General features: G+C 34.5%; 1 protein-coding gene across 1 annotated transcript; it reads left to right on the top strand.

Annotated features, from left to right (window-relative positions):
- Positions 1-8,138: 8,138 nt before the first annotated feature.
- LOC149550671 (uncharacterized) lies at positions 8,139-9,618 on the top strand. Its single transcript, XM_089786229.1, has 3 exons — positions 8,139-8,293; positions 8,463-8,749; positions 9,212-9,618. Exons 1-3 carry the CDS (start codon positions 8,265-8,267, stop codon positions 9,223-9,225), a joined length of 330 nt encoding a protein of 109 aa, XP_089642355.1. The 5' UTR covers positions 8,139-8,264; the 3' UTR covers positions 9,226-9,618.
- The last annotated feature ends 2,946 nt before the right edge of the window (positions 9,619-12,564 follow it).

The following is a 12,564-nucleotide window of genomic DNA, read 5'->3' as shown; positions in this document are numbered from 1 at the left end:
AGAAACTCATGTTTTAAAATATTACAACCCAAAGAGCACGTAAAACAGAGCCCAGGTTATGCATAGAAAAAAGAAAAGAAATGCAGCTTCAAAATATAAATGCACAGATACAACATAACATATGTTGTAAAGGGATTAATACAATAAACTTGAAATGTTTCTTATTCTGATACAGTCTCAAATCCATGTGTAGCAGTAACTGTAATAAGGAGGTGTATACTGAGAGCATAAGTGTGCAATTGGAGTAGGAAATAGTGATATTATAGACAAGTTCAACCTTGTATTATAAAGAGGTCAAAATTCTAAAACATGTTGCTACCAGACTTTGATTGTAAATGTAAAATAACGTGCCCGCTTAAAAAATGAGTTTTTTGTTATGTTGATCAACCTACCTAAGGACAACATCAGTTTTTTGAGGCATTTTATCAAACAGTTGCCATTTCCTATTGATAATTTTATTTTTTCTGTGCACCATTGACAACAAGTAGTTATCTTAATCGTTCATTCAATCATAGCTATACGTTTCTAAATATTTCCAGCATCAATAACAAGGGCATTTTTGTAACAATTAAACTTGAAATATTGGAATCAATTTATGTTGCTAATTGTCTATTTGTTTCGACTGAAAACAACTTATAAATTGAGGGTTTATGTCTTATAGTGATTTTGACTTATTTGCTTGGGCGAATTTAATTTTTTTTGGGTTGATTTATAAGAGGCTTTTTCCTCTGCACATAATACAATAAAACCCAAAAATACATATTCCTGTGGATCAGTCACAACTTTTCCCAATATGCTTTCAATTAAATGTTGTACTCTATTTGCAGGCGCTCATTATCAAACAACATCAATGTAGGGCTTCTAGGCATGCCATGTTTAAGCCCTAGCAAAAAAAACTAGAGGATTTACAAATGCAAAAATTTACAGATGTCGTGGTTTGGGAGTTGAGAAGGAATAATCCTCCACTTGGCCTTATACTACTAGGAAACTATTGTATTCCCAAGTGATTTGGAAAGGACATCATGAAATAAATCCAAGAACCAGGTGTCCCATTCAAACAAAAAATATGTCATATGGGTATGTCATAAGTATAGGAATCATACTATGTAGAAGAAATTGACAGCTGCCAAATACCTTTAAAAAAAATAGACACCAACTAGAACTTACATTTCTCTATGGTGTGGGTTGAAAGATCATGTTTCTAGTCTCGTTGTTGTTGCTAGACACAACTTCAAATGCCAAATCAAAAACTGTAAGAATTTGCCTTAGGGAAAAATTCACCCAAGATCAAAGAACTCAAGCACAAGCACAATAGTCGACCAGAAACAATATGATTAGAATAACAATATGCATTCAATTCAATGTGAAAGTACACTAGGAGTGCCTGTATATAAAGGCCTCTGGAATGCTTATAGAATGCATAGGAATCAGCAAAATGATAAGTCATACAACAAGGTGCATGTCCACTAGGTGTGAATTATCCTCCATTAAGCACAAGAGTAAGTGTGATGATGAGAGGGTAAGCCTACAAAGGTGTAGCATGCAAAATAATGTTGTAGACACCATGTGCTAAATTAGGAGTGTGAATAATTGTGTTGTCTACATGACAACTCATTTAATTATGCAAACTCTAGTGTTGTAGACACCATGTGTTGAATTAGAGTTGCTCACTTTTGTGTTGTCAACATGACAACTCATAAAAGTACGTGAACTCCTAAGTGTCTCATGAAATAAATAATAAAATAATACAATATAATAATAAATTAACCTAAGTAAACTTAAGTAAAGTATAAATAGTAAATATATATTTACACCAACACCCCCCCATACGTGCAACTTAGGGGAATGCACTTAAGTTTACGAAAGCTAGGATGTAGAATGCATAATGGATCCCAACTACTAGGCCATGTTAGGTACCATGTACATAATGAAATGCAATCTCTCATAAAGTAGAGAAAGAGGGAAAACCTCATGGGAAAAACCCTCCCCCAAAAAGAGAGATGAAAAGACAAGATGCATGGATGGATGGAGTAATCAAGACCCCCCCATTACGACATACATCAAGTATATACAATAGAGAAATATGAGAAGAACAAAAGCTCATAAGAGGAAAAGTCCCCCCCATAAGAAAGAAGAGAAGAAGAAGAGAGAAAAGGTAGTCCCCCCCCCAATGAAGAGTGTCAATCAATGATAGTTGCTCCAAGGTAGAAGGTAGTCCATGAATGCTGAATAATGTTCCTCTCCATTGGAAGAAACAATGTCAAAGGTACTAGTGAGATGCTTTCGGGCTGTGTGTAGAAAAAATCCTAATGATGAATGATGCCTCTGGAACCTGGTCAACTGTCCCTGTGTCGATGCTGATGGTTTCCCCTTCCAAGACTGCTGAAAAGAACAAGTGCAAATCTAGCAAGGATGGATGTAGAACCTATCCCAAAGAACCTACTATCTCCTCAAATGATAAAGAGACCTCCTGCAACTGTTGTACATACGGATCCACAATCATATCAACCTATGAAGATTGATCATGTAGAGAATGGATATGAGGGTTAGAGTAAGCCCTTGCAACAACTGAAGAAGGATCATCATCATCAAAGAGAAGATGTAAATCATCAAGGATGTCTCCCAAGTCTACTATGTGTGACTCCACAAACAATCCTGAAATGTCTACCAAGAAGTTATCATTGATGCTAGAGCTAGAAGACAAGGTGTACGCTACTGTGTTGGACCTATAACTATGGCAATGTATGCATGTGGACTATGTTGATATCGTGACCTCTTGCTACAACTATTGATAGAACCCCATGTATCTAAATCTGTTGAAGCACTATCGCTAATGTCACTATTAGTTTCCACATTATATGAAGTGCGGAGAGGATTAGAGGATAAGTTAGGCAAACTTTCCTCAAAGTGTACATCCTTCTCCACAAAGATCTCATGAGTCTCAAGATCCATAAGTCTATATGCCTTAAAACCATCTTCATATTCGATGATAGTACAAGGCCTAGGCGTCCGTACTTTGCATCCCTTGGAAGATAGGTTTTCCCATGCTGGACAACTGAAGACTCTAAAGTGACTCACAACTGGTTTTTTGCCACACCATGCCTCAAAAGGAGTTTTGCCATCTAAGCCATTATGGGGAGACTTGTTAAGTATGTGAGTGGCACTGCTAATAGCTTCGACTTCTAGTGAAGGATCAAGAGACTTGGCTTGTATCATGCAACTTGCGATGGACTTAAGAGTTCTAATCCTCATAGCTACAACATCTGTCTTGTGTGGACTAAATGCTGGTGGATTCTAAAGATCAATTCCCTCAAGTTTTCAAAAGTCATTAAATCTTCTGTCCACATATCTGCTTTCATTGTCCATCCGTAGAACCTTGATGGCTTTCTTTGTTTGTTGTTCAACATAAATCTTGAAGGCTTGAAGCTTATTAACCACTTCATTCTTGTGATGAAGAAAGTAGATCCATGTGTAGCGTGAATAGTCATAAATGAAAGTAAGGATGTAGCGACCTTAGTTGACTGATGTCACTACAAAAGGACCTGCTAAAACCATGTGAGCCGACTGAAGAACAACTGCTGCTCTTGAAGTTTTTCCTTTATCAAATTTATCCTCTAGATGCATATCCACTGAAGATGATGAATATTCACCCTTAGAAAAGTTGATTATAGGTAGACCTTTGACCATGTTTTTTGAGAAAAGTTGCTAAAGATAGCAGAAGGCAAGATGACCATACTACTCATGCCATAATTTCACTTGTGAATGTGATTGAGTCAAAAAGGCATGTGAAGGAGACTTAGACACAAAGTGGGAGAAGGAGTAAAGCCTCTTTTCATGATTGGTTTTCCCCACTGTAACTAATAAATCATCTTTAAGACTACGCACCATCACTGAATCTAGAAGGAACTCGACTTTGTTGCAATCTCCAAGGTGAGTGATTTGGTAAATTGAGAGGAGATTAGAGCTAATGTTTGGAACATAGAGAACGTCTTTGAATTCCCCATTTTCCATCTCCACATGTCCTTTTCCTTCAACTTCCATTTTTGTATCATTTCCCACAAAGATGTGCAGTACTTGTGGCTGCTCCAATGAAGAAAAGTCTCCCTTTGAAGACTTAGACTTGGCACTTGAATTTTGTTCTTCCTGAGTAGGTTTTCCAACTCATCGATCATCATGATTTGGATTTTTGCAATATGCACAAAAAAGTTTATCCTTCTTTTCATTGTTTCCTTTCTTGTTGGAAGAAGAACTGCCTTGTTGTGAGGAGGATTTTTGTGTCTCAGATTATGATTTTTTCTTCCACCACTTCTTCTTGCTATTGTTAGAACTTTTTCCTCCTTGACTTGATTGGTTCTCATCACTAGCCACCAATGCTTTGGTCTTTGATGTCATGAGAAATCCCATATCTATCAAGTGAGATTGTTCAAGAATCAACATCTCTATAAAGGCATCAAATGTAGGCTTCTCGAAAGCACTTCCCATGGTCAACCTGTGAGTATTATAACTCGAAACAAAGGAAGCATACTCTGAAGGTAGCCTCTTCAAGATATGATGAATCAACTTTTCATCCTTCATGAGATTACCACAATCTTTAAGTAGTGCCCTAAACTCATTGGCTTTGTTGATGTAATCTTGAATTGTATCAAAGTTCTTTGGATCCAATAGAAGTAAAACGTCCTCAATCTGGAATCCATTTTCCTCATCTACCTTACCATACAATGCTTCAAGTTTGTCCCATGCAGGTTTGGCTTCCTTGAAACTGGAAATGTGGAAGAAGAGATCTCTATGTACACAACTCCGGATAATTCCTAAAGCCTGTTGGTCTTTAATTTTCCAATCAATGAGTGTTGTAGCATTAGTGGGTTTGGGAATTATACCATCAACATAAAGACTTAGACCTTTTTCCATTAGTCTACCCCATGCAATATCTTTCCATGTAGAATAATTATGTGAAGTTAGGAGTGGACCTTTAGGTGAACCCATGATGCAAAAAATTAAAAAGAGTACAAAAGAGAGACACAAGAACACAATACACACCCCCCCTTTTCACTTAATCAAATAACACCCCCCCCCCCGCGAAAAAAAATGCTTTTGACACTTTATATGTAGTACATGTACAATAGGCCACTTGTCAAAATGTACAAAGTGGACTTCTAATTTTGCTATTTACAACTACCTTTTGAGGCTCAAATATATTACTAAGTATTGTATCTCAGATGTACAACAATTTTGAAAAATAATCAAAGCATTACAATGTAGAAAAGGCCCTAAGTCTGAAAGTGAGATTTTTTTCCACACAAGCCTATAATCTAAATGTAGATCTAGAAAGTAGACAAAAAATAATGCACTTTCAAAAAAAATATAACCCAAAAATGTGTCCAGATGAGCCCATACAGAGCGTTTCAAGTTGCAAAATGCAGGATCGGACAAGTACAGTCACCAAAAAATACAATTTTTGACAAATACTTGTACCAAAACCAAAAAAGAAAACCACCACTGAAAAGTTTAGGAAATTCTACCCAAAATTTAAAAAAATTGCACCTAATTTGGAGTCTGAATGATTGAGTTATGGCCTCCCAAAGTCAAACTGTCAAATCAAAACTACATCTAGAGACGAGTCTAGGCAAAAAATTGTGAGTTTAAATTTGATGGTCAAACGGTCATCGTTGTAGTTCAAAAGTGCCTGGGAATGATGGTCAGATAGTCATCAAATTTAACACCATGAAATGCTGACGCAAGCAAAAAATTAACCTCCCTTGCTAACGTGGTAGGCTGACTGGACCGTACTAAACTAACACATGTTAGTGTACAAATCCTTGCTAGCAAATGCAGATGTCTCTCCTACGTGTTGGTGACTGTGCAACACTCAAATCTGAGGTGGAGAGGGTTCTGCGATCCAAGTGTCAGGTGTGCGTGGAACTGTGTGTGCAGGTTGGGTCCACGTGGACAATGTTGCTGGAAACTTAGCAATGTCATCGAGAAATGGAGTTCACGGATGTTGAGGAGGATTGCCAGTGTTGGGCTTGTCTGTGGTTGCTAGAGACCCTTTTTGTGGTGGTCGAGTGTACAAGGACAGCACCGGAGCTCTTAAAACAACGGATAGAAACTTCGTAGAGCTAAAATCTTCAAATGCACGAGTGCCGAAAATAAGTTTTGGCCGTCGGGGAGGGTTTCTAGTCCACTGGGAGGGTGATTTGTGGTGGCTAAGAAAGGAAAATGACCAGGAGTTATAAGAATTAGTCCCACATTAGTGGGAATAGCGAAGGGTTCACTATTTAAAAAGAACCCCGCACAATATGAAAAACAAAAGCTTGCCGCCAGTAGTTTAGGAGACTTCGCCGTAAAGTAGAAATGTCGGGGTTTGAAGCACGGTCGAGTTTCAGTCTTGTTGAATGTCGAGTAATATGATTTGCTCGCTTGTACTTGTAGATGTCGTCGTGAAAGGAATATGCTCTACAATACTAAATAAAATATTCTGCAGGTGCAAGGCCAAGGTGTCACTCCCCGATACCTATACAAAAAAAATTCTTTGCTGCCTAAAGGGCAAAAAATATATTCAAAAAAATCTTTCGAAAATAGAAAAATAATGTTATCAAATTGTATAGAAAATTAAATTGTAGATCTAATAAAAGATCATACCGAACTTGCAAATCGAGCCTTCGAGTGCCGATTTGCAAAAAAAATTTGCCTCAAAATCGACTTTGGCCTAGGGTAGAAAAAATTATAGTTGATTTTCACTTAATTGACATTCTGGATGCAATGGTGAGGTCTGTTCTAGCTTTAGATGCTCCCAATGACTGTGATACTCCAGATTTGGGTCGAGGTGCTGAAGCAATAATGGTCTCAAACGACTATGTGAAGAGAAATTCTCCAAGCTCTGATACCATGTAAGAATTTGTCTTAGGGAAAAATCCACCCAAGATCAAAGAACTCAAGCACAAGCACAACAATAGACTAGAAAGAGTATGATCAAAATAACAATATGTATTCAATTCAATGTGAAGGTACACTAGGAGTGCCTATATATAAAGGCCTTTGGAATGCTTCTAGAATGCATAGGAATCAACAACATGATAAGTCATACAACCAAGCACATGTCCACCAGGTGTGGATTATTCTCCATTAAGCACATGAGTAAGTGCGATGATGAGAGGATAAGCCTACAAAGATGTAGCACGCAAAATAATGTTGTAGACACCATATGCTAAATTAGGAGTGTGAATAATTGTATTATCTATATGACAATTTAGTTAATTATGCAAACTCCAGTGTTGTAGGCACCATGTGTTGAATTAGAGTTGCTTACTTCTGTGTTGTCAACATGACAACTCATAAAAGTACACAAACTCTTAAGTGTCTCACCAAATAAATAATAAAATAATGCAATATAATAATGCATTAACTTAAGTATTAACTCAAGTAAACTTAAGTAAAGTGAAAATAGTAAATACATATTTACACCAATAGAAATAGTTGTAAATCCCTCTGATTTGCGCAATAATATAAGTTTGCCTCATCAATCAAATGTAATAAATGACCTCCGGCTATAGTTTCTGATATCATTGGTTGTCATAATTAATACGAGCTTATCGATTGGAGATTTTTTGTACCATTTTTTAACAATTAAAAACCAAATTTACCCATGGGAAAAATCAGTTCAACTAATAGAAAATTAGAATTTAATTTTAGAAAAAGATTTTTTAAATATTCCATGCTTAAACTTTAGGTTAAGATAATCTGTCTAATTTGAAATAATTATCAGCCTTAAAAAAGTAGTCTCTATATATCTTTCCCTTTTTTTCACAACATAGTTATCTGAAGAGAAAATATAGTCTATTGATATTTTAACTACGCCAATGAAATAGTAACACAAGCACCCTTATAAATTGATAAGAAGCATTTGATTCCTTTTCACGTCTAAATCACATCAGATAAGCTCTTATGAATTCTAGCACCTTCCACTAGATATCAAAACCCTTATAAAAGAAAAGAACATGCTGGCTGGAAAACCAAAGTCTCGTGAAAAGGGTAATGTAGGGTGTACATTCATTCCAAAGAGTTAGGAGTGCGTGGATTGATCTGTACTAGACACGAGTGTTTTCTTTAATAGTAAATCTAGAATTCTCTGAGCAAGTTCGAGGGTTTCAATAACTGTCTATATATATAAACCGATATATTTCTGGATTCGATTGTGTAAAGATAGACAAAATACATATATTATCAAAACCATCACTGACTAGAGAAAAACATAAAAGAAAGACGCCATGGCTTCAATATTAACCAAATATCAAAGGTGTGTTGTTCTAATTACAAATTAGTCCATCTCTCGGGAATGTCATACTTGAACTTTGGTACTGATAAAATCAATTTGTATTGTTTTTGGGTTAGTGATGAGATCAATTTGAATTGTCTTAGAGTTTTGCAGTGATGAGATCAATTGATACTATTGTTGGGTTTTGCAGGTATTTGAAAGGAGATTATATTCCTGTTTATATGACTTGTGGAGCCATTTTGATGTCTACTTCTTTGGGAGTCTACATTGGCATGCGAGAACTGGTTACTGCTCCAAATGTGATGGTCAGCAAACAGAAGAGAAAAGAGATTCCTGAAGTAGAAGAGCCTGAATATGTTCTTCATAAGTCTGAGGCATTTGTAAGTAGCGGCTTATTCAGGAGATTGGCTCATATTTCAGGATCTTTTGAAGAGGTGAGGAGGAGAATGTCTTCAGGCTTATTTTCCTCTGACCAAGGTGGGTGCCCATTGTTTTCTTTTCTTCAAAGTAGGATTTATTTGCATGAATCACATAGAGCTTTTGAATTCATCTTGAAATGCAATATATATATGCTTGGAGAGTTGTTTTTTAAGATTTGATTGTGTAGTGGTTTGTATCAAATAATTTAAGTCATATTTGGCAAAGAGTTGTTTTAAGATCAGATTGTGTGAGGGGTTTGGAGAAAAAGCTATTTCTAGCTTAGATTACGTGGTGGTTTTCTTTGAATTATTCAAATCATATTCAACGACCTATTATTAAATGATCTGAGTGCTATAATAAATGATGATGTGAAATAGCTCTTCCAAAGGAGATATTTTTCTTAATTCTTCAAGAAATAGAACTTTTCCCTCTGTTCATCTAATCTTTAGGCCATCATGAAAGAATTCATTTCATCGGTACTTTTCTAGTTGCTGAGGGTTTGACCATTGTGTTTTGCAGAGAGAAGGTTCTAAGTAGAGAAACTCTGAGAGCAGTTGGAGAAGAAACATGATGAGATTGGAATCGTACTTGTCTTTGAAATGGGTTTTTTCATATGAATGGATATGTCAATAGCTATGTATGTTTGGGTTTCTTCATATGGATGGATATGTCTATATCTCATATGTTTGAGGAGAGAATGTAATTGATAAGCAGGAGAACATCAGAAGAATATGATGTATATGTGTCCTTCTGTAGTGAGAATACAATGTATATATGTCTTTTCCAAAGTGTAATGTAAATATACTTTTGTTCACTAGAATAATGTATACGTGTGTACATTCGTATCACCAGAACAATGTATACGTGTTTACATTTGTGTATATAACTTTATGAAATGACAGGAAAGGATATCCATTTCCCTCGAATGTACTAAAATATTTTCTAGAGTTTTTTCTCAAATAAAGTTTTCTTATTAGGGCTCGTTTGGCTCCGGGAATAGGAATAGGGGAATAGGAATAGCTATTTTGGAATATTTATTCTGGAATAGAAAATGGGGCTACGTATTCATGTTCTTTGTTTGGTTCAGCCAATATTTGATGAGGAATTTGTGGATCCTAAAATTTATGTTTTCTAAAATAAATAAAAATGGAATAGGAATATGTATTCCAATAATACCTATTTGGGTGGAATCGCAAAACCTCATTTTCGAGCCAAAATTGGAATATGTATTCTTATTTTACTTTGTATTCCAATTCCAATTTGGGGCATCCAAATGAAGAATTCAAAATTTTAAGAATTTACATATGTTTATTCTGCTTGTATTCCCATTGCCAAATGGTTCTTTGCATAGAATATCCCATTTAAATAAATAAGATTTTTTTAGCGTTAGGGAAGGATTTATTATGTGAATGTATTTTGATAGTTGTGATAGTAATTGTTAATGATGATGTAATATTTGTATTTGTTGACTTAATCTTCAATTTAATTTTCAGTAATTGTGATTACTTATAATAATTAATCAAAATATATTTTTAAATGTTAAAAACAGTTGCAATAGTATTAGTGTCAATGTTTGCATGACTATGAGTCTTTCTTTTTTATTTGGCAATATGAATTTCATTTAGTGAACTTGGGTCATGAAACATAGTAAAGAATAAATTTGCTTAAAAAAATTGTTCTTCAAACTCTCTTTTTGTTACCTCTCCAATATTACCTACACCAGTATTGCTTTATATAAAGACTTGGTAATCTACTACGCTAAACCTCACATTGTCCCACTCGATATAGACAACATATAGCTCTATTATTTGCCCATGTGGAACTCTCCAATAAGAATAAATGTGATAATTGTTGTCCTGTCAGTGAAGCCTTTATGTTGTTTATGTTGTTTTTGACAGCTTGACAAAATGCATGTTAATCAACACAATATTGTATAAATGATTATGTGGTCTTCAAACCTTGGTTATAAGAAATAGATTGTCAGGTAAATTGTTGTAGAAAATAGAAATTGACTTGAAATATTCTCATATGATTTTGAGAGCTCTGAAATTAAGATGTTCCCCTACTAAATATTCTCTCTTATTACATTTTCTTAAATTTATGATATAAATGACAAAGTAAAATCAAGATACAAAAACGAAAAAGACCTAAACAATACATTCACATTAGAAAATTGAGTACCAAAACGTGGGTGTTCAAGGCTAACATTTGAAAATTGAGTACCAACATGTAAGTGTTGAAGGCTAACATTTGTATAGATAGCGTCTGCAATTTAGCATATAAAAAACCTCTCATAAAAGTCTCAAATAATGTACAATTAAACCTACATGTGATCTTAACAATATTAATAAGAAGCAAGTTGTTTTAATATCTAAAAGAATTTGAATTCATCTTATGAAATACTTTTGAAACGATCTTATATACTGTTTATTCTAGGTGCCATCATAGCTTCCTTTAGTTCTTATTACTTAAATGTTAATTGAAAGGAAAGACTTAGATATAATATTAAAGAAAAAAAACCATCATAAAGATAGTTTTTAGGAAAATTTAATATAAAAACAAGATAATTATATATCTCACACACATATGTATCCAAAACAACTTAAATATCTCATTTAGCATGTGTTTTTACTAAAATTTAAACTTTTATACCAATTTGAAAATTTTAAACTAATACTTAAAAAGAAATGTACAATACTTGACTAAAACTTCTTATTTATAGATGACTTTGAACTAAAAATAACATGAATTGTATGAAATCAATCAATTTTAAAACTAGTGTGTACTAAAAGGAATACAAGTTGTGTAGTTGGCAATTAAGTCAATTCAAGTTAATGTCACATTTGATAAGAGGAGTGGTGACCCTTTATGTGACTTCTTCAAATTCATATGAGTTAGAAAAGAACCTCAAAGTTAAGGACAACCTTAATTTCACCTAAGGTAAGGGAAAAGTGAAAAAAAAAATGTTATATTTTGCTTCAGTATTTAGTTAGTTAGGTTGATCCATTTGTATCACCAAATAAATATTTATATAGAACCTAAAACTTGTTCTCTTAAATGTTACAAAAGTTTTCACATATTAGATCATCATCACATCTTAGTTGTGAGCATAGATACCTTAAAGTATGGGTACATTACATTAAACTTTAGGATCTTGAGAAATCAAAAGGTCATGTATTTTAATTATTAATTCTACTTAAATTACGTTGGCATCTTAGCACCTAATTTGGAGTGAGTTCAAAATGACATTACATAACACCTATGTTCATGCTAAAATCAGTGCTCTAATTTCTTTTTTTCACAACAGACCACCAATTGTCACCCTTTCATATTTAAGATTCATTGTGGGAAGAAAAGGATACGAGATAACATTTCTTGCTAGCAGAATCAATACTACACATCATTCATTATAGGTATTTGACTTCTTTTCCCATAATCCTAGATCAATATTTGAAATAGATTTAATAAATGATTTCTTAGTGCAATTTAGAGACGATGGATAACTAATAGCATCTTTTGGAGGAGGCCTATGTACAACCTTGAAAACTAAAAAAGGTATAGCTTCCTCAAACTTATTATTTTCATATTACCAGATCTATTGATGTCTTGTCTCCAAGGTCTCCCTCAAAACAAATATGAGTCAATTCCTAGATTATTTTTTGCATGCTCAGTGCTTTCTTTGTTTTCTAGGCTTCATGAATCCACTGTGACATTCTTGCAAAAGAAGAATAGGAGGAATTGTTTGGCTTGAGAGAAGTCCATCTCGTTTTTATGTATTTGGGGGATTAACATGATCTTGGGATGTAAGTATAAGATTGATTACTGAAGGCGACAATGAAGGGAAGTGGGGGGAGAGGGGTGAATTAGTAATC

Source organism: Cupressus sempervirens, chromosome 6, assembly GCF_028749045.1.
Source record: "Cupressus sempervirens isolate cs-2001-9-10 chromosome 6, ASM2874904v1, whole genome shotgun sequence".
In the NCBI taxonomy this organism is placed as follows: Eukaryota; Viridiplantae; Streptophyta; class Pinopsida; order Cupressales; family Cupressaceae; genus Cupressus; species Cupressus sempervirens.
The sequence above is the reverse complement of the archived record's forward strand: the minus strand, read 5'-3'. Positions and strand labels throughout refer to the sequence as shown.